At 44.8% G+C, this 21,892-nt stretch overlaps 1 protein-coding gene across 1 annotated transcript in view; it reads left to right on the forward strand.

The window, feature by feature from the left end:
• The first annotated feature begins 6,323 nt into the window (after positions 1–6,323).
• CLMN (calmin) overlaps positions 6,324–21,892 on the forward strand; it is a 75,072-nt gene continuing 59,503 nt past the window's right edge. The window contains exon 1 of the mRNA XM_082228794.1: positions 6,324–6,534. Within this exon, the coding sequence (XP_082084920.1) occupies positions 6,453–6,534 (82 nt within the window). The 5' untranslated portion in view covers positions 6,324–6,452. The remainder of the gene's footprint in view (positions 6,535–21,892) is intronic.

Genomic DNA, 21,892 nt, shown 5'->3' on the forward strand with positions numbered 1-21,892 from the left:
TTGTTGGTCAGAAGAGAGAAATTCGGAATAAACATCAACGTATGTGAATGAGAAGTACTTGGGTGTATAGGCTTGTGGACTTCTTGCCAATCCTAAATATGGTACGTTGAAGTATGATCCATCAATTTCAATAGAATCTGTTACACCTTTAGCATGCTTAGCATTGTGGCCAAAATTATCTAAATACTTTAATACACAGAAGAATCTAGTCTGTGAAAGTGCATGTCACAATAATTAGCACAATCCTATAAATGTATGTGCACTTCTTTACCCCTTTGAAGCCTGAGAAGTACCGTATATTCTTAGGACGCACTCTCATTTTGCAATTGTTTGTTGCTTTAATGCTGTATTTAAAATTGTTGTAACCTGCCCTGGGACCTTGGGGTGGTGGCCATGTAATGAATAATAATAATAAAATCCATTTTGCTAAGTAGGGTTTATTCCCAGATAAGTGGATGTATATCTATGGCTGATTAAGGCGCAAGAGGACTGTGTTGCTTTTGCTGCAAATGTGTCTGTTCTTCTAGAATGTGGTCCATATCTGTGGGAGATTCCCACAAAATGCCTTTTTAAATGGATCTATGATTTCCCTCCTCTTTTGGATGATACCCAAACCAGTGAAACGAATCAAGTATGGATGAGTACACAGAGTATAAATTAATTAAATGACATTTTAATTTTGAATAAGGGGAAGAGATGTAGCTCACTAGTAGAGCATCTATTTTGCATGCAAAAGGTCCCAAGTTTAATCTCAAGGTAGGGCTCTGAACGTCCCTTGACTGCCACCGTGAAGAGCCACTACCAGTGAGTGCAGGATGAAGTTAATGGACTATGCAGAACAAGATAAATTAACAGGAAGGATTCGAAACTGGCGGATCCAGAAATTCACGGAAGACCGGAGTAAATTTACGGGCTATTTGAAAAGTATTTGTGAAGACCAGATGACGTTTGTAGGTTTGCAAGAAGTTTTGTGAGGAGTATTATTGCAATTATTGCAAAAATGTTTAAGGGGAAGGATTGAGGCATCTGATCAAGGCTTGTATTTTAAAATGAGCTTAAAAGATATATTTGCAGATGTTTGTGTGTTTCATGCCAGGCATAAAGCAGCTGGCTGGATGCTTTGGCAGTTGTTTGTCTTCCTGCTCAGAGGCCCCTCTGATTTATAGCAGTAGCAGGAGACACGTTTCTCAAAGTTGTAAAAGGAAATTACAGGCTGGGAGCAAAAGGTCATACTGACCATACATATTACAGAATACAATCAAGCTGCAAAAACACAATTAAGAGTTGGTAAATAGTGAGATTTATTGTTTAACAGAAAATAATACTAGGTGCCTCCCATTAGACTTAAGCCATATTTTCATAAGGTTAAAGGGCAAGAGCTAATAGGAACAGCAGCTGGCTGGGGAAAGGGGGGTTGTAAACCGAAGAGGCTTCTCTCTGAAGCTGTTTCCTTTTTACTAAGTTCCTTTTCTTCTAAAAAACTATATATGTTAATGTATGAAATATATTGGCTTAAATGTAAGTATGCAAAGGATTTAGAAAGTAAGAAATGTTAGATTCTTATGTTAGATTCTTATTTCATTGATGGTGTGTGAGAAGGTGAACCCAAGATCTCTGTTACCATGAGCCATCTGTTTTAGCCATCTGTTTTGGAGTGAATAGGGCAATAGGGCAAAGATGATCTGGTAATTAAGGTGCCTTGTCGAGGCAAATGTAAGATATATGGCTACTTGTCTGCCATTTATGGATAGAAGGAAATATAGCTCTTTGTATCCCATAAAAGGTAATAGGAAATGGGTGTATCTTTTATGATTGGTTCTAGCAAACAGCCAATAGGAATTTCAACCAGGCTGATTGGACAGAGGCAGCCAAAGGAGGAGCAAGGGGGCTGGGCTGAGGAAATATAAGTGCTGGCCATCAGGGCTGGAGTGGGCAGAGCTTTGGTAACCATATACCACTGTGTCTCTCATTTATTTGCCTGACAAATAAATTATTATTTTAATTTCTCTATTGCTGTGTTGAATATTTCATTCCAGCTAAGCGTTAACCACAAGCAGGGTGCTACAGGATGATTTGTTAAAAGATTTAAAGGCAGTATAAAGTTAAGAAATGGATAAAAAGTGGTTAAAACAGTGGATCATCAGAAGTGCTGATGGAAGTCTAAAAATATTGTATATGTGATAAGTTTTGTGGTACATTTTATAATTTATATGTTAAAATCAATAAAAATTATATATATATATAAAACAGTGAGTGCAAACAGAACTGAGATAGAGGGTCCAATAGCCTGGCACAGGTAGTTTCCTGTGTGCCTATGCATGCAAATCAATACATGTTTTTATAGTAGAAGAGGTATATGTGAGCCGACGCACGTCGCAACTGGCTGGCACCCACAACTGTTGTTTGTTTTATACTTTGCTTTATGGGTATGATGCTGATACCTGAACCTACCCCGTCCACCCTATCTGATTGTTACTACCGATACTAAAAGTTGCTAAACCAGTTATGGAAACTTTGAGTTCTGGCTAAAACATGCCAAGTTCACAGAACAGAGATCCATTTGGAATCACAACAATCTATGGATCTATAGAATACTAACCGTGCGTCCCGAGATTGCCGAGAGAGCCCTGTATGAGGGAAAGTGCTAATATGTGACTCAGCATGTTATCTGAACCACGATAGCAGCTATAATACTTTTTTCAGCCAAGGCACACTGACCTTTCGCCAGCCTTGCCTGGAGATGCCACTGAACTCAGGAGTATTTGCAATACAAAGCAGATGCTCTACCACCGAGCTATAGTGATCCATTCTAATCTCAGTGGGTTTTACATCCAAGTCAACATGCATGTGGAGGATCGTGCTGCACGTACAGTGGTGCCTCGCAAGACGAAAAGAATTCGTTCCGCGAGTCTCTTCGTCTTGCGGTTTTTTCGTCTTGCGAAGCAAGCCCGTTAGCGGATTAGCGCTATTAGCGGCTTAGCAGATCAGCTGATAAGCGGCTTAGCGGATCAGCTGTTAAGCGGCTTAGCAGCTTAGGATCAGCTGATAAGCGGCTTAGCGGCTTGGGAAAAAGGGGGGATAAAGGAAATAAACCCCGCAGGAACTCGCAAGACATTTTCGTCTTGCGAAGCAAGCCCATAGGAAATTCGTTTTGCGAAGCACCTCCAAAACGCAAAACCCTTTCGTCTAGCGGGTTTTCCGTCTTGCGAGGCATTCGTCTTGCGGGGCACCACTGTATCTTTATTGCACTTGCCCATGTATTGAGCACACAGGCAAGATGGAAAAGCTATAAAGTGCATAATTAAATATTTATTTCAATTACTAGTAGCCATTATTAACAGCTCAGGAATTTTTTTGGGGGAGGGGGTGTATCGTCATTTCTCTATGGGATAACCTCCTCCATATTTGCTTAAAGAAGGCAATTGCATCAGGAAAGCAGCGCTCTTTCTCCACATCATAATTAGCATTTGTATGCATTTCTGGCAGCAAAAACGAAACAGGTCATTTTGAGGATTTTTTACCATCAGCTTCTGCTTCCACCCAAAGTTCACGATGATTTTTAAAGGGGTGAAGGAATTGGATGACCCAGTAGAAAAATTAGCTGGCCAGTGGGGTAAAATCAGTTTTTGGAGCCCGACAGTATAATGGCACTAAGCCATACAGTTTGTTGCACGCAAGACACATCGAGTGCCGTGTTTCTCTGAACAGGGGGAGACGGCTTATGATGTGGAACCAACTCCCAGTCACCTCTGACATGACAAAGGCAGAGAAGAAACAGAGAAAGGCTGAGCAAAGTAGGAACTCACTATAGGGTACAGAGCCACTGACACATTTTTTTAAAAGAAGAAATGTATTTGCATAAAATTTGCATATGCTAAAGGTAAAGGTACCCCTGACTGTTAGGTCCAGTCATGGACAACTCTGGGGTTGCGCGCTCATCTCGCTCTATAGGCCGAGGGAGCCGGCTTTTGTCCACAGACAGCTTCTGGGTCATGTGGCCAGCATGACTAAGCTGCTTCTGGCGAAGCAGAGCAGCACATGGAAACACCATTTACCTTCCCGCCGGAGTGGTACCTATTTATCTACTTGCATATGTTAGCTGATATGTAAAGATGCAAATATTTTAAATACAGACAGAGTCTATGACCATGTGACTTGTGTGCTTGCTGTGGAACTTCTAACCATTAGTGGGCAACCTTAACGACCCCTTTGCTCTCCCTTTTTGGGGTCCCTGGGACTGAACAGCCCTTCAGATTGAGGGCATCTTCTAGAAGAGGTTTGTCCTCCGACAGTTCTTCAAATCGAACGCCATTCTGTAAAGTAAGATACATGCTCACCCTGCTATTGTGGCTCCAGCTGAGGCTGATCTCAGCTCACCAAGGTATCTGCTTCTGTCATCTCCCAGTACCCACCACGGTGTGCACTGTCTCACACAAATACTTATGGCTATTCTTGTTCTTCCAGCCATCCAGAGGTTTAGCTCCTTCTCCTTGATGACACAGAAAAGGAGGTCCAAACCTGAAAACTTTGGATCAGATCCAGAGATCTGGCAACGTTAAAAAGCAAGAGGGGGAGCAGAATGTGTCACTTGCCCTCTGTGATATTTATGGGCACCTAGGACCATCTTCCCAAGCTGTCCCAACAGCACTACTGGTGCTAGTAGGGAAGATTTTGCAAACTGGCCAAATTGCACTTTTGAATCCTGGTCAAGAAACACCATTTCCTTGTTGCTATCCGGAAGAAAGGCATTTGGGTTGCCTGCAATAAATTAAAGAGAGTTGTGCACAGTGCTTTTCTAAAAAGGGGGGAAAGGTGCCGGTAGCCCGGTACTGCGTACCCGTGAGTACCCCCAGGGGAGAAAAGGCACTGGTTTTGCATTCCTTAAAATAACAAGGCCATCATCCGGAGAGACCCTCCGGTTCAGAAGCGCCCCAAACGTGCGAGTCGCCTCCCAAAGTAGGACCATTCGATCCCTGCGTAAATAATTTTTCCAACCTGCTCCCACGTGAAACATGAAATCGGCTGAGCACGAGCCCTATGCTAGACCATAAAGCTATTTATCGAGTATCGCATATTGAGAAACACTCAACTGGCAAACGGATCTGGAACCCATCCAGTGCTAAATGAGATGGTTGGAGGCGAGAAACTACTGTATACAAGAACCTGAAGAAAAGAGCTCTCTCTCTCTCCCCTGTTGCAGCTTGTTACTGGGACCGGAAGAAGCCCTCGTATAAATTAACCAGTCTGCCCAAATTCTTCTTCTGGGCATTTAAAAACATTTGCATTGTTTATTTTTCCTTGAGTCCTGGATGCCCCCGGAATCTACAGGTTGGAGGGTTTTGCTCCTCCTCCCGTCCCTCCTGCGCTCTCTCTCTCTCCTTTTTCTCCTCCCTCTTTTTCTGCTCGGGTGATACGGATCTCCTCCCTCCCGCCCCCCTGCGCTGCTTTCCTTTCCTCTCCGCCGCACACACACGGTTTGAAATCCCCAAGCAGGAATGCAGAGCTTGGTCTCATGTCTTCATTTTGCAAACGGGGGCTGCTGCTGCTGCTCTTGCTACCGGCAGAGGGGACGGTCGCGCTAACCAGAATATCTGCTTGCTTTTCCCAGAGATTTGGAGATCCCCCCCCCGTCCCCTTCCTCTTCTCCTTCCTTCCTTCCTGCCTCCCACCCACCAATTGGCAATAGGAAAAAAAATGATTAATCAGATGGCGATTGTTTTTTTTATCCTCTTGGCCAGAAAAAAAAAGAGCAGAGGAGGCGAGGCTGACGTTGGCCTAGAGAGAGAGGCGTGTGAATGGGTGGCCGGCGCCAGCGTTACGCGTCTTGCTCTCCAGTAAACATTAACCAGGTGGTGTTTGTGTGCGCATTTCTGCGCGGCGGCTCATTCCTCACTCAAACCAGCGGCTGCGTCGCCTCTGTGCGAAACATCACAATATGCAACCGAGAATCCTCAGGCTTCACCTCCGTCCTTTAAAAACTTGAACCCACCGGGAAGGGGGTGGGAAGAGTTGGGAAGAGCACGGGGCTTTCCTTCCCGTCCAGAAGAGGCTCCGGGTCTCTCTCCAGCCAGCCCCCTCCCCATACCTTCTGCACCCCTCTCCTCCGCGTACTGCCCTTTTCCTGTGCGTAAATGTGAGGTCTGGTTTTTTTTCCGGACCCACCCTCCCTATACCCCTCCTGTGTCTGCTCAGTGGCTTTGAACGCCACCCCCCCTCCCCAAACTCTTCTGGCCAAGCAGTTCCTGCTCCCTCCCATCGCTCCCCTGCCGGTTGCGCTCTCTCTTCTCTCTCTCTCCTTCTCTTCCTCGTTTTGCTCTCCCTCTCCCCCCCCCCATCCTGCCTCCGCCCGAGTGCGCTTTCGGAGAAGGGGGAGAGAGAGAGAGCTCACGCAGAGGGGTACCCCCGCTTTTGCAGCCGCGGCGTTTCCATCGCCACTTCTGCCTCGCTCCTTCATGGCTGGGAACGAATGGGACTGGTTTCAGCGGGAGGAGCTGATCGGACAGATCAGCGACATCAGAGTCCAAAATCTCCAAGGTAAAAGCAAACAAATAAAATACCTAGATTTTTATATTTGTGCCCCCCACCCCGCACCCCAATCCTGCCCCTCCGTGTTTCGAGTTTGTGTGCGCGCGTGCGGCGTGCGCGTCCGCACCCGAAGAGCGCGCTCCCCTCCGGCTTTGGCTTCCAGATGGATTCGATTTTGGGATTTTAAACTCCGGTTCCTTCCTTCTCTCCCTCCCCCCCCCCAACTCCCGCGTCTTAATTCCGCCTGTTCATATGAGCACAGCTTCCCATTCGCTGGCTGCTTTGATCCGCTGTGCCTGTGAGACCAAATAATAAAAAGAAAGTGTATGGGTGTTTATCTTAATGTGTGTAAACTTAAGGATAAAATAGCTGACGCTGGGGCACGAAGAGGAATTGGTGGTGGTGGGATGCTCTGTATGCAGGACTGGGGAATCGGAGGAGGCCAAATGTAATTTTAGGTGACTTGTTGAAGGTATCATTCTGCTTTTGCTGCTAATTTTTTGCTTGAAAATCATAGAAAGAGAGGCTTGGGCGTAGAAGGAGAAGCGGTTATGTGCATTAGCTTTGGTCTTTAACTTTAGGAAAAGTTGAAGCAATCAGCATTGCAGAGAACCTAAAAATGGGATATACTGTATTTACATGAATCTAATGCACCATCGAATCTGACGCGCACTCCATTTTCAGAACCTTGAAACCAAAAAAGTATTTGCTGGCGAATGTAAATGGGGCATCAAAGCTAATGCGTAACCTAATTTTCATGACGTAATTTAGCCAAAAAAGGTATGCATTACATTTGAGTAAATATGGAAATGTGACGGTAGATCATGGTTCACTGGGAAACCACTGGGCCAATTTCTAGGCCCCCAAGGCCTGCTGGGATTCTTGCAAAGCATGCTGGAATTGATGGGCCCTGGTCTGAGCAAGCAAGGCACTTTTTTCAGCAATAATGTACTCTCAGGAGCGCATAGCACTGATTAGCCATTCCTTAACCTCCCCATGCGCCACGGCAACTAAGTTTAAGTGTGTGCAACTGAAGCAATATACAGTATACAGTGCTGCTGCCTTCATCTCTTCTCTCCCTCCACTTATACTTTGTGAAATGCCAGTCATATTGATGGTATTTTGTATAGATGGCAGTAGATTCTGGGTGTGTATTCTTGCATTGTACATTGATAGACCATGAAGATTTTAGTAAAAAAGAAAGAAAACACTAGAGAGGGCAAGGCCTACATCTAACCTAGTCCTGATTTAATGGACTCATAAGGCTGGGTACTCTGATTTCATAGACATCCTTGCACTGTCCTTTCTTTCTCCTCCACAGCTTCTAAAGCCTATCACAAATACTCACATTTTCAGTGGATTAAGGGAATAAATGTGCTAAGTATATAATTTGGAGCATGGTTAAGCAAGGGCAGTGAAAATTTCCTGGGAAATTGTAATGGACTGTTTCCTATAATCTGCCCTTGCTTCCTCCTCCACATCAGGTAGCTTAAAAAATATTAAGCTTTCATTGGATAAGTGGAAAAGTCCATTAAAATCGCACCTGACAGAAGACCCATGGTATCATTTAGAGCTGTGGTTGTCAACGTAGGGCACATGCCCCACAGGGGGGCAATTTGATTTTTAGGGGGGGGGGGTAATTCGAGAATGAGTTATTAACAGTGAATGGCTTTTTAGGTTCCCTCCACGTGAATAGGAGTCCACTTTTTGAATAATAAGAATTATATGTCACCGGGGATGTGTGTGTGTGTGTGTGGACATCAGGATTTTAGAGATGCTTAGGTGGGGCATGGCCAAAAGAGGTGGGGAACCACTGATCTAGAGGATAGCTAGGCAGCCATTTTTCTCTGGGAGAAAATTCCTTTTATTTATTTATTATTAATGTTGCAATACATATATGAAATCTTTACATAATGATACATATGCATTATATTCGTAAATTCACATTTTCACATTTCATTATGTACCAACATTTATCCATTTCTTATTTCTTGCCCTGTGTCTTCTCTCCATCCGTGCGTGACTCCCTTGTTATTATTTTATAACTTTATTATTGAGATTGTATCTTTGTATCTTAATAATTAAACATTCAATCTTATATATCTGCTTAGCTTAGCTTAATTTAACTTTGTGAAATCAATCTATTCCTTTGAGGGTAATCATCAGGAGCCAAAGCCAGCAACGGTTGGGGCTAGAGGCATAGGCGCCGACTCCATGGGGCCTGAGGGGGCCCGAGCCCCCTCAAAAATTCGTTTGGGGGGCTCTGCCCCCCCAATAATCTCGGGCACCCCTCCAGCAGAGCGCTGCCGCCGTCCCCCGCCTCCTCCCCACCTGCTCCCTCGCCAGCCAGCCAGCCAGCCAGCCGCGCGCCCTAGCCGGAGAGCCCTGGCCGTCCCCGTCACGCAATTGGCTGGATCTCCCTTCAGCAGGCCGTGCTCACAACTCGGCCCAGGGACCCCCCAGCAGCAGATCTCCGGCCCAGCTGAAGAATCCGGCAACAAGCCCCCTCCTCCCCAATCGCTCCGGCTCCGCCGAAATACTTTAAAACTCACTAATTTTCATCTAAAATTTAGAAAACTTCCCGGGGCAGGACCCCGGTATGGCCCCCCCCCCAATGTTTTTTATAAGTTGGCGCCCCTGGCTAGAGGACATATTGGACAGGCCACTCCTTCTCTTTCTCTCTGCCACCAATTTCTCGGTCTCTCTCTGTCTCTCCTTCCGTCCTTCTCTCCCTCTCTGTCTTCCTCTTCATACCTGGCCAGTAGGTTGCCAAGGGAGGGACACGTCACTCTCGCCAGCGGTCCTGATCAATTGCAGAGGCATTTTGAAACTGGGCCAAGGGCTGCATGAAATGAGGCCTAAGGCCACAGGTTGCCAAGCTTTTGATCTAGAGCCAACATGGCAACAGGAAGGGCTGTCCATGCTGTTATTCATGGGATATCCATGTTATTCATGGGATAGTTGTGGTACCTGGTCAACCCGCCCAAGAATGTGACATCGTTAGGATGGCTCTTACTCTTGGCGATGGGTGACTTTCAGAAATGGCATCCTTTGGAGCACACTATTAATGGTGAACTTAGTACGGACACCTGATCGGCATAGCCCACAGCAGCCCCGAACTCCTGAGCTCAAGCAATCCACCAGCCTCTGCTTCTAGGATTACAGGCATTTGCCACTGCATTCTTCCTCTTAGGTCACTAAGTTTAAATCATGTTTTCCTGAACATGACTGCTTGAATATAGATAGCTAGGAAGAGCTAGAGACTATGGAAGCCGTCTTTGCAAGTACAGTGGTACCTCGGGTTACATACGCTTCAGGTTACATAAGCTTCAGGTTACAGACTCTGCTAACACAGAAATAGTGCTTCAGGTTAAGAACTTTGCTTCAGGATGAGAACAGGAATTGTGCTCCAGCGGCACGGTGGCAGCAGGAGGCCCCATTAGCTAAAGTGGTGCCTCAGGTTAAGAACAGTTTCAGGTTAAGTACGGACCTCCAGAACGAATTAAGTACTTAACCCGAGGTACCACTGTATGGACTCTTAAGTGTGTGTTTGTATGTATATGTTCATGCATGTCCTGGTTTCTGTATTGAGAGGCTGGGTTATCTTTCTATTTGAAATAAGTAAAAGAGAGGGAGGCTTCCTCAGACTTGCCTGGAACATTTTCTACAACTAATGCTTTCAGTGGCCTTACACATTATGAATTCCTCCAGACAATTTATATGTTTGTCAAGAGTTTGTTTTTTGGGGAGTGTAGAGAGTCTTTTGCTCAGCGTTCCAGATCTGTGGTAGAACATCAAATAAGGCTTATTCTTTCACCGTTGGGAATTCAGACATTTCTGGGTCAAGGTTGTTCTGCAGTAGTATTTCTGCAAAGGACTGGACAGAGAGTCCATGCTGCTGCTGGAAGGAAATGACCCTTCCAGTATGTATATCTCTCGTGTGTTACCATTGAACTTATGTTTCTTAAGTGCCCATGCTCACCAGAGTTTTCTGTGTACCTAGCCCCCACGCCAGCTTTGCTTGAATTTCTTTACAGTTGTAATCCTCGCATGGGCTTAGGCCTGAGTTGACATGTTTAGGTTTGAGTTTTAAAAGCAATAATTTGCGTGCTTTGATCATGCAAGGTTGAAGGACTGTAGCACATGCTTTTCCTCCAGAAGGTCCCAACTTCAGTTGCCAGCATCTCCAGGGAGGACTGGGAAAGAGTCCTCTCTGAAAAACCTGGAGAGCTATTGCCGGTTAATGAAGAATTAGATGGGGTACTGGCCCAGATGCAATAGGCTGCTAGTCTTCCTCTTAAGATCAGTAGGAACTACGAGGAACTGGTTGCTAACAGAAATACACTTAAATGTGATTTCCATGAACGCTTAGAGGCATGTGTATGATGCAGTTGGACTTTGATGCTCCTCCTCAAAATCTCTGTTCTAGGTACCTGACACAGCCATCCCCGAAGGAGTAATTTTAGAGTATTTCTCCCAGGCACTTTCTTGACAATCTGTTATTCAAAGGCCAGTATTTGTAACAATCTTGGTTCTTCTTCTTCTTCTTCTTTAAAGGTCAAATATTGTGAGGTAGACAAAGCAACTTGAGAGCCTGTGATCTTTGCAGGGTTTGGGGGCTCTTTTAGTTCACTTTGAAAGTGAAGTTTAACCTTTGATTTGGAACTTTATTTTCAGATGTTTGCTTTTATGCTGTGCATTTTTGTGTTTTGATATCGTAAACCGCCCTGTGATCCTCAGATGAAGGGCAGTATAGAAATAATTGTTGTTGTTGTTGTGTCTGGCCATAATTGAATGATCTTAAGCCATGATTTTAAGAGAGTGGAACTCATTTAGAAGTGTTGAGATGCTTTGAGCTGGACGGCCTCGGTCCAGTATACCTGAAGGAGCGTCTCCACCCCCATCGTTCTGCCCGGACGCTGAGGTCCAGCGCCGAGGGCCTTCTGGCGGTTCCCTCATTGCGAGAAGCAAAGCTACAGGGAACCAGGCAGAGGGCCTTCTCGGTAGTGGCGCCCGTCCTGTGGAATGCCCTCCCACGAGATGTCAAAGCGATAAACAACTACCTGACATTCAGAAGACATCTTAAGGCAGCCCTCTTCAGGGAAGTTTTTAACGTGTGATATTTTAGTGTATTTTTGGTTTCTATGGAAGCCGCCCAGAGTTGCTGGGGAGGCCCAGCCAGATGGGCGGGGTATAAATAATAAATTATTATTATTATTATTATTATTATTATTATTATTATTATTATTATTACTTGCATCAGCCAGTGGACAGGGAAGATGGGACTTAGTCTAGCAGTGTCTAGAGGGCCCTAGGTCTTACTTCCCTGGGTTGGAATTTTATTCTGGCAGTGCTGTTCTAAAGGGGAGTCCAGCAGTAGGTTTATAGTGGTAGTTTTAGGATCAACTGCAAAGGTGTATACTGTGCTAGGAAAGAAATTTCACTGGGAAAACCAGCTTGGTTTACAGCACTCTTGTCACAATAGACCAGAACTTGACTGGTGGTGGAAAAGGGTTTCCTTGCAATGGAACCTCGCTGGAGCATATTAAGGGAGAAATGGCACATGGATTGTTCTGTCCGCAATGCAAAAGCAAAGCTGTATTGACTTTCATTAGCTTTCATTCCGTATGGATGAGAAATGTCCAGCAAAGTTTATGTTTGCTCATCTCCAGTAAGCCTGAGTTGGCAGGGGCTGTGCCAACTCAAGTAACAGTAAAAGAGGAGCTGTGGTTATACAGGGATGGGAAAACAATTTGCTTAATGTAGCCTATCCCCATCTTTTTAATCAACAGTTGATGTTAAGCTGAAGTATAGCTGTACCTTGTATTAAAATAATAGGTTTGGGATTACATGCCATTATCATTAGGAGCAGGGAGCAAATGTTCTTAATACGACAGGAAAGCATGCAGAGAAAATTGCTGCAGTTGATGGGAAGCGACGTGGTTTCTGTTTTATAACAGACTTGTTTTCTACCAATACTAACCCTAAGCACACTTGGCTGAGAAGCAAGTTACATTGCACTCAGTGGGAATCGGTTTGGATTGTGTTGCCCATGAGCAAGTGACTTGAAACTGAAATCTTACGCATACTTACCTGAGAACAAGCTCTATTAAGTACAGTGCTCGGACTTATTCCTCAGTAAACATACATAGGATTGCACTGTTTGCGTAGGACTGAGCTGCCACCTTTTTATAGTGTTTGTTGAAAAGTGCAGTAGACTTTTGTCGTTAAAGTCACAAATGAGAATCGAGCCAACTCCAAGGGGCTATGGGTGCTTGGGCGCCCACAATAATGTAATTGTGGGGGGCAGGCACCCACAAAGTCAATAAGAAAAGCTGGCAGGCAGCAGCGGCGCTGCCTCCGAGAGAGAAGCAGTTCAGCTTTGCCCTCCACAGCCAGCCAGCGAGGCACGCTTTTCCTCTGAGTCTGAGCTCCTCCTGTGGAAAAGGATACCTCGCTGGCTACGGAGAGGAGGAGGAAGAGCAGCCGCTGCCACCACTGCAAGGCAGACATGAAATGTCACATGCACACGCCTGCACGTCGTGCGTGTGATGTGGCATGTGCTATGTACATGTGTGTGCATGTGACATGGCATGCCTGCATTGTGGTGGAGGGCACCCACGATTCTGAGGGTGAGATTGCGCCCCTGCAGCCTTGTCTGTAAGAGAGAGAGAGAGTGTGTGTGTACACAAACATAAACACACATATACCGGTATCTCAATATGTGCTAGGAAGGTTGTGAGGTTCAGGCTACATGTGTTTCAAGCTCATCGTTGCTCCTTTCGAGGTTTCCTGACCACTGCCGTAGAATTTAAAAGGAAACATTTTTAACAACACTTAAAAGGCGGCTTCCAACAGAATATTAAAACCACAATAAAACATCAAAAATTTCCCTAAATAGGACTTCCTTCAGATGTCTTCTAAAAGTCAGATAGTTGTTTATTTCTTTGACATCTGATGGGAGGGCATTCCACAGGGCAGGCACTACTACCAAGAAGGCCCTCTGCCTGGTTCCCTGTAACCTCAATTCTCGCAGTGAGGGAACCGCCAGAAGGCCCTCGGAGCTGGACCTCAGTGTCTGGGCTGAACAATGGGGGTGGTGATGCTCCTTCAGTGGAATAGATCCACACTGAAATTGACAAGCTAAATCCTTTGACTTCAGTGGGTCCATCTGACTAACGCTGTAGATCACGCATTCACACATATATTAAAGAGTACATACATGGTGTTTATCATTTGTCAAATAAAATCTAGGAAAGAAGGGCTATAATGTTGAAACAAATATTATGCTTTTATGGTTGTTATAGAGAGTCCCGCCTAGCACTCATGCTGTGGTCTTCCTGGTGCCAGATGAAGATCTTTTTACTCCTCCAGGGCCATTAGAAAAGTGTTTTACTATTCTTTATACCTTTTGTGCTGCTGTTTTCTCTGTCGTAGGTTTTATACTGCACGGTTAGTTTTAGATTCCTTGTGTCTGTGTTTTACGGTTTTCATTATAGTGAACTGCAGAAATGTACTTCAGTAACTAAATAAATATTTTTGTGCACCTACTCTTTTGAAAGTTTTCCCCCCAAAGGGTAATATCTAATTAAGCCATTCTCGGAGTACACCCACTGAAATTAATGGTCTTGAGTCACTTAAGTCTATTGATTTTGATGGGTCTGCTTTTGAGTTGGACTACTATTGGTTATCATCAACCACCATGTGCTAAATTTTCTGCTGTTTCCTAGCGTTACAATTCCTTTCATGTCTTAATACTGATGGCCAATTTGCACATTAACACATACCGTATTTTTCGCCCCATAGGACGCACCGCCCTATAGGACGCACCTAGTTTTTTTGAGGGGGAAAGAAAGAAAGAAAATATTTCCCCCCCAGGCACGGGGCTGGCGCAGGGGAAGCCTGAGCTTCCCCCGACCCCAGCCCCCAGAACAGCCTGCTATCCGCAAGCCTAGGGAGCTGCGCCGGTCTCCCCAGGCTTGCGGACAGCTGTGCGAAGCCCGGGCGCGCTCTTTAGCGTGCCCGAGGCTTCGAAATGCAGGCAGCTCTGCGCAACCCTCCGGAGCCCGGCGCGGCTTGGCACCGGGCTCCGGAGGGTTGCGCAGAGCTTCCTGAAGCCTGGAGAGCGAGAGCCTCTCGCTCTCCAGGCTTCAGCGAAAGCCTGCATTCGCCCCATAGGACGCACCCACATTTCCCCTTCATTTTTGGAGGGGAAAAATTGCGTCCTATAGGGCGAAAAATAAGGTACTTTCTTTTTCTTTCTTTAGTAGTCCCCCCCCCACTGCTGTTTTCACATTCCTATTCTGTGTGCAAAGCTTTTTTGCTCCAGCTAATAAACTACCCAGCCATTCCTTCAGCTTTCCGCCCAGTTTCTTGGCTCATTCAGTAGCACTCCCTGCGACATCTCCTGTTATAGAACATCTCCTGTATGTAATTGAGAGCATACCTAAATTGTTGTAAATATTAACACTGTCTCCAAATGTGTAAAAAAATAATAATCAAGCATTGTTAACACGGCATCACTAACATTTATCTGCATTATTATTATTATTATTATTATTATTATTATTATTATTAAAAATGTTTTTTAAAAAGAAAAATAGACAATACCTTTGCAGTATAACATTTTATAAAGTTTTCGTCAGTTGCTATGTTGGTTGAAATCATTCCACTGTGTAAGCAGAGAACTTCCTATTTGCTTACATATTTGTTTCATGTCTATAATGTTCATCTACCAGCCCCTCTCCAGGGGTAAGCATAGAAAAAGTAGAAAATGCAACCAGCAAATATTAAAAGCGGTATAAAGCAACTACATACAGCTGCAAACAACTACATACAAAACCTAACAGAAATTTTGCTGCATCTGTATTTGCCACCATGAAGCGGACTTTGCTCTGCTCACCACCCTTAAATGTCTTTTTCTTTTTCTTTCTTTCAAAGCTTTGTGGTGGAATGCAAAGCATTTAATCTCCCTGTGCCTGGAGGCAGCAGCAACAACACCTAACCAGCTAGCCACGTACAGGGATCCAACACGCACAGGAATTCAAGCAGCTGCCGTGGGCCCAAATGGCTGTCCCAATGGGCTCCCAGTTCCCAATAGGATGGCTTTCCAAACCAAGCATGTACATCTGGCAAACTCCAGTGCAGAGGACCAGTTCAATGCGCAGGAGTAGACTGTCCAAGTAGCAGGAAAATGGGAACACTTGAGTGTCTATATAATACAACTGTAGAAGCAAACAGAGATACCTTTCTGCATCCAAGCAAGCTTTTGTTTGCATTTTACTGTACATTACAGTACTTGTCCCAGGACTCATGGGACTTTATAGGTGTGTTTGAATTAAGGGTTGGCACCTGGTTCTTGTCTGTATGTTTATTTAACTGTTAAAAGTATTTATAACCCACCATTCTTCTAGATACCTGGGCAGGATACAATGCAATATATAGACAAATGATATAAATAAAAGGATAAAATGCTGTATGAGAATTCTGTTGCATCTTCTCCATAGCCGAGAGTTTTAGCCAACTAACTTCTACCTAGAGTAGACGCACCCCAATTAATGGATCTAATTTCAAGTCCACTTTCCAATGGGTCTACTCTGGGTATGATTAACATTGGATACAGCTGGTTGTCTTTTAAGGCAAATTTACTGGTGCTTTTTGTCTCTTGTTTTTCCCCCCTGTGCATCATTGGTAAAATCTGTTCAGGGACTAATTGGAGCCTGACAAAAAGATGAAAAATGCAATTCTAGAAGATAAGCAGTGATTGACTATAGCCGAGTTATTGCTTTGGGATGACAGGGACTAACTAGTCAAATATATTATATTCTCATAGGCAACAGGCTGCATCGTCTGATGTAATGGACCTGGTGCAGCAGTCATCCAGTTAAAAATCCAATCTGTTTTTCCACCCAATGTGATGTATGATCTGAATGCACCAGTGAGGTTTTTGAAGTGGCACAGAGTGTTTGCCTTGCTCTTACTCTGAAGTCCAGGGGGAATTTTTTAATTGATTTTTAGAGAGGGCAGGGCTTTAAAGCTCCATTTGCTATGGTGCCAAAGGCAATTTCGGCTGCCAAAGTGTGTTCACCAGCAGAGCTGCTAATTTTTAAAATAAATAATAATAATAATAAACCCTGTTGTGAATATGGTAGTCTAACGTAGGCCTAAAGTCCTTTTATGACCTTGAGCGAGAACTTCTCAAACTCAGGTAATTCTTTTTGACCAAGTTGAAAAAAATCACATCTTGCTTGTTCCCAAATAGAATGCGAGAGGTTATGTTTAGAAAGCTTACTCAAAATGTTTGGATCTAAGTTTGTGAGCGGGGTGAAAGCCACTGACAAAAAGATGCACGTTGAAATTTATGGAGTTACGTGGAATTGCTTTGCATAAACATTATCCTGTTCTGAATCCTTTGGTGAAAAGGAGCATAGTTCAGTGGCAGAGCAAATGCTATGCATTCAGAAGGTCCCAGTTTCAATCCTAGCATCTCCAAATAGAACCCGAACATTGGAAGGGACCCGTAAGGATCATCTAGCCCAACCCCTGCAATTCAGGAATCTTTTGCCCAACATGGGGCTCAAACCCATGACCCTGAGATTAAGAGTCTCATGCTCTGCCAACTGAGCTTTTGTTGTTGTTTAGTCGTTTAGTCGTGTCCGACTCTTCGTGACCCCATGGACCAGAGCACGCCAGGCACTTCTGTCCTCCACTGCCTCCCGCAGTTTGATCAAACTCATGCTAGTAGCTTCAAGAACACCATCCAACCATCTCATTCTCTGTCGTCCCCTTCTCCTTGTGCCCTCCATCTTTCCCAACATCAGGGTCTTTTCCAGGGAGTCCTCTCTTCTCATGAGGTGGCCAAAGTATTGGAGCCTCAGCTTCACGATCTGTCCTTCCAGTGAGCACTCAGGGCTGATTTCCTTCAGAATGGAGAGGTTTGATCTTCTTGCAGTCCATGGGACTCTCAAGAGTCTCCTCCAGCACCATAATTCAAAAGCATCAATTCTTCGGCGATCAGCCTTCTTTATGGTCCAGCTCTCACTTCCATACATCACTACTGGGAAAACCATGGCTTTTACTATACGGACCTTTGTTGGCAAGGTGATGTCTCTGCTTTTTAAGATGTTGTCTAGGTTTGCCATCGCCTTTCTCCCAAGGAGCAGGCGTCTTTTAATTTCGTGACTGCTGTCACCATCTGCACTGATCATGGAGCCCAAGAAAGTAAAATCTCTCACTGCCTCCATTTCTTCCCCATCTATTTGCCAGGAGGTGATGGGCCCAGTGGCCATGATCTTCGTTTTTTTGATGTTGAGCTTCAGACCATATTTTGCGCTCTCCTCTTTCACCCTCATTAAAAGGTTCTTTAATTCCTCTTCACTTTCTGCCATCAAGGTTGTGTCATCTGCATATCTGAGGTTGTTGATATTTCTTCCGGCAATCTTAATTCCGGCTTGGGATTCATCCAGCCCAGCCTTTCGCATGATGAATTCTGCATATAAGTTAAATAAGCAGGGAGACAATATACAGCCTTGCCGTACTCCTTTCCCAATTTGGAACCAATCAGTTGTTCCATATCCAGTTCTAACTGTAGCTTCTTGTCCCACATAGAGATTTCGCAGGAGACAGATGAGGTGATCAGGCACTCCCATTTCTTTAAGAACTTGCCATAGTTTGCTGTGGTCAACACAGTCAAAGGCTTTTGCATAGTCAATGAAGCAGAAGTAGATGTCTTTGTGGAACTCTCTGGCTTTCTCCATAATCCAGCGCATGCTCCAACTACCGCACAATTTCACTCATTTCACATGCTAGCAAGGTTATGCTTAAAATTCTACAAGGAAGGCTCAAGCAGTATGTGGACCGAGAACTCCCAGAAGTGCAAGCTGGATTTAGAAGAGGCAGAGGAACCAGAGACCAAATTGCCAACTGAGCTATCCCTGGCTATAAAGTAGGGCTGGGAATGTCTCCTGTCTGAATCCCTGTAAATCCACTGCTAGTCAGAGTCAAAGGGTTTACACCAAATACACCGGTAGACTTGACTCTGTATAAAGGAGGCTCCTATAGCCTTACATTGTTGTTACAGCCAAATAATTATTTACCTGTATGACATGCACCTTTATAATGACTAGGTCATCATGCTTCCATTCTGTAAGCTATAGAATTCATAATTTGCTTTACAGTGGTACCTCGGTTTTTTAATGTCTCTGTTGATGAAAATTTCGGTTTTCGAACGCTGATGTAAACCCGAAAATAAATGCTTCAGTTTTCAAACACGCCTCGGAAGTCGAACATGCCACACGGCTTCCGCTGAGTGCAAGATCCTGAGGCCTAGCTGTCAGCTGTTGAGTTTTCAGTTTTCAAATGTTTCAGAACTTGAATTGTCTTCTGGAACCGATTATGTTTGAAAACCAAGGTACCACTGTGTATTTTTATGGCACTGTAGTTTGACTTCTTTGATAAAGGACAGATCCTCTGACCTTAGCTTCATGGATATCAGAACTCTGTTAGTTCAGACACTCCTTGTCTTGAGATGCCTAAGACTTTTGGTGTCAGAGGCAGAAAATCTGAACCTCCCTGCCCCACCCAATGATGAAAATGAAATGCACCAAATAACTGCTTAAATTTTCTGTAAAGTCCTTAGAAAACATAGGCACATTATTAATCACGATGCTTGGCAATTTACAACCTGTTAATGATAACGCTGGATGTGGATCAAGTAGCTTTCTCTTTCTCTCCGGGATCGTTTGATACAGGATCTGGAGGGCCACATTGATGGCATTCTAAATGACCTTTTAGGACGAGAGGTTGGCTAGCAATTAATTGACAAAGCACACACCTTATGTGGTCTCTTCACTGCTAGTCTCCCACAGGTCTCTGGTTTAGTGAGGACTTGAGAGGCATGCATAAGGAAAGGTTTCACAGGTCTGGCCCTACTATCACATAGAGTGAGGCGTTTGCCTCAGGCAGCTGCCCTCAAAGGACAGCATAATGTTAACTGTTCATTAGGGTAGTACTCTGTTGTGTTATGATTGTTAACAGGGAGGGGGGAGAGACCCCTTGTGAGATTATCTGCCTCAGACACCAGAATGGCTTGGGTGTGTGTGTGGTGGGGTCAGTGTTCAAAACTCCCATTGTTCTAGGTGCATTTTGTGAGGGGGGATTGCAGGCAGTTTCTGAGTTCTGGGCACAATACTGCGCCTAAGATTTTGGATTAAAACTGCAGAGTGGAAGGAAAGGAGGACCATTTTCTGCCTCCCCACTTCCAGCTGCTCTCTGAAGACTAGAGAAGAGATCCTCTTAAGAATATTAGGGTGGGTAGGTGGGCAGGGGAAGGACTAGGCCATGTGAAAAATGAACATAATATTTTAGCTGCAGTTCATTCATTTTTAGCTTTGTATTCTTGTTATTTAAAAAAGCGTGCCTAGACATTCCGTTGTTGCGCCCGTAACCTAGGTTTAAGGTCCCATTTAGCTCCTAGCTTTCATATGTCTCAGCTTCTAACACTTTGGGGGGGGCATTACATTGTTCTCGTGTCTCATTCAGCAAGTGTATACAGTCTGTGTACAAAGTAATTGACCTGTACAGTGGACATTCGGGTTGCGAACGTGATCCATATGGGATGCACGTTCGCAACCAACAGCGTTCGCAACCTGCAGCGGCGTGTCTGCACACACGCGGGTTGTGATTTGGTCTTCTGCCAATGCACGATTTAGCGCTTCTGCGCATGCGCAACCGCCAAAACCTGGAAGTAACCCGTTCCGGTACTTCCATGTTTTGGCGGTCTGTAACCCAAAGAAACACAACCTGAAGTGTCTGTAACCTGAGGTATGACTGTATATCCGTGCAGTTATTCACATGGAAAGCTCAGTGAGTATAAACGGTGCTTTTTACCTAGAAAAATAGGTGCCGGTACTTGCCATGAAATTGTTAAAGTAAGTGCCATGCTTTTTAACAACAAAAAGATGTGCCGGTACTGCATAGCTTTGAGTACCCCCTGAAAAAGAAGCACTGAATATAAAGAGGCTGTATGCCTTTGTACACAACAGTTGAGTCATCAAGTGAGCGCCTTTTCACACAAACACTTGTACAGGTGTAGAGACAGCTTAGTGTTCCTTGCAACATGTGAACCAGCCTGTTTTAGATCCCCTCTTCCAACTCCCCCTCTGATCTGAACTAACTTACTTGCAGAATGTTGCGTGAAATTAGGATGAGGGAACTACAGGTTCCCTGCTCCTGCCTTGAAATTATACCGTCTCTGCAGTTTATCTGGGCTCGTTTATAGCATTTCCAGAGACATCTGTTAACTGAAGGAAGCTGCCACTCTTCATCCTTGGAATAAGTGGAGGAGGGAAAACATCAGCTTTGAAACAGGCACTGGCATCTGGGGCTTCATCCATGCAAAAATGATGATATTCTGTTCGTTGTCTTCTCTTCCAAACTCGGTTTTTTACCATGGTGCTGCCTTCCTGCCAACCGAGTGAGACATTAGACGCAGACGGTGCTTAAATCTGCAGGAGCAGCTTCTGTTTCAGACGGAGCAGTTAAGCTGTCTGAGAACTCACATCGGAAAAGTTGGGGTGCTGTTGTCCTGAAGGGGTGGGCAGACATGGTCCCACGACAGACGCTGGTTGCTCCCTCCTTCCAGCTGCCAACTTGGGACATAAGGTGCCAAGAGAAAACAACATCTGTGGCAGCAGAACTTGGCTGAGAGGCCACATTTGGAGGCTATGGGTTGAGCCTCCTGCATGTATCGTACTTTTCCATGTACAGTGGTACCTCGGGTTAAGAACTTAATTTGTTCTGGAGGTCTGCTCTTAACCTGAAACTGTTCTTAACTTGAAGTACCACTTTAGCTAATGGGGCCTCCCACTGCCGCCGCATAATTTCTATTCTCATCCTGAAGCAAAGTTCTTAACCTGAAACAATATTTCTGGGTTAGCGGAGTCTGTAACCTGAAGCGTATGTAACCTGAAGCGTCTGTACAGTGGTACCTTTGGTTGCGAACAGGATCTGTTCTGGAGGCCTGTTCGCAACATGAAAAGCCCGCAACCTGAAGTGCCGTATCTGCGCAGGTGTGCTGTGCGATTTGGCGCTTGTGCGCATGTGCAAGGCACGATTTAGCACTTGTGCGCATTCGAGAATGGTGAAACCCAAAAGTAACCCTTTCCGGTACTTCTGGGTCGTCGCGGGACACAACCTGAAAAAACGTAACATGAAGCAAACGTAACACGAGGTATGAATTTTATAAGGTAAGATTTTTTTACTCTAAAATTATGTTCAAAAACGTGCCTCGTCTTATACATGGATGGTGAGTGAATGGGGTGGATGGGTGATTGGCTGCAGCTGCAAGCAGGAGCTTGTCACCAATGAT

This window comes from Podarcis vaucheri (genome assembly GCF_965113315.1).
Source record: "Podarcis vaucheri genome assembly, chromosome: 1".
Taxonomy (NCBI): Eukaryota; Metazoa; Chordata; class Lepidosauria; order Squamata; family Lacertidae; genus Podarcis; species Podarcis vaucheri.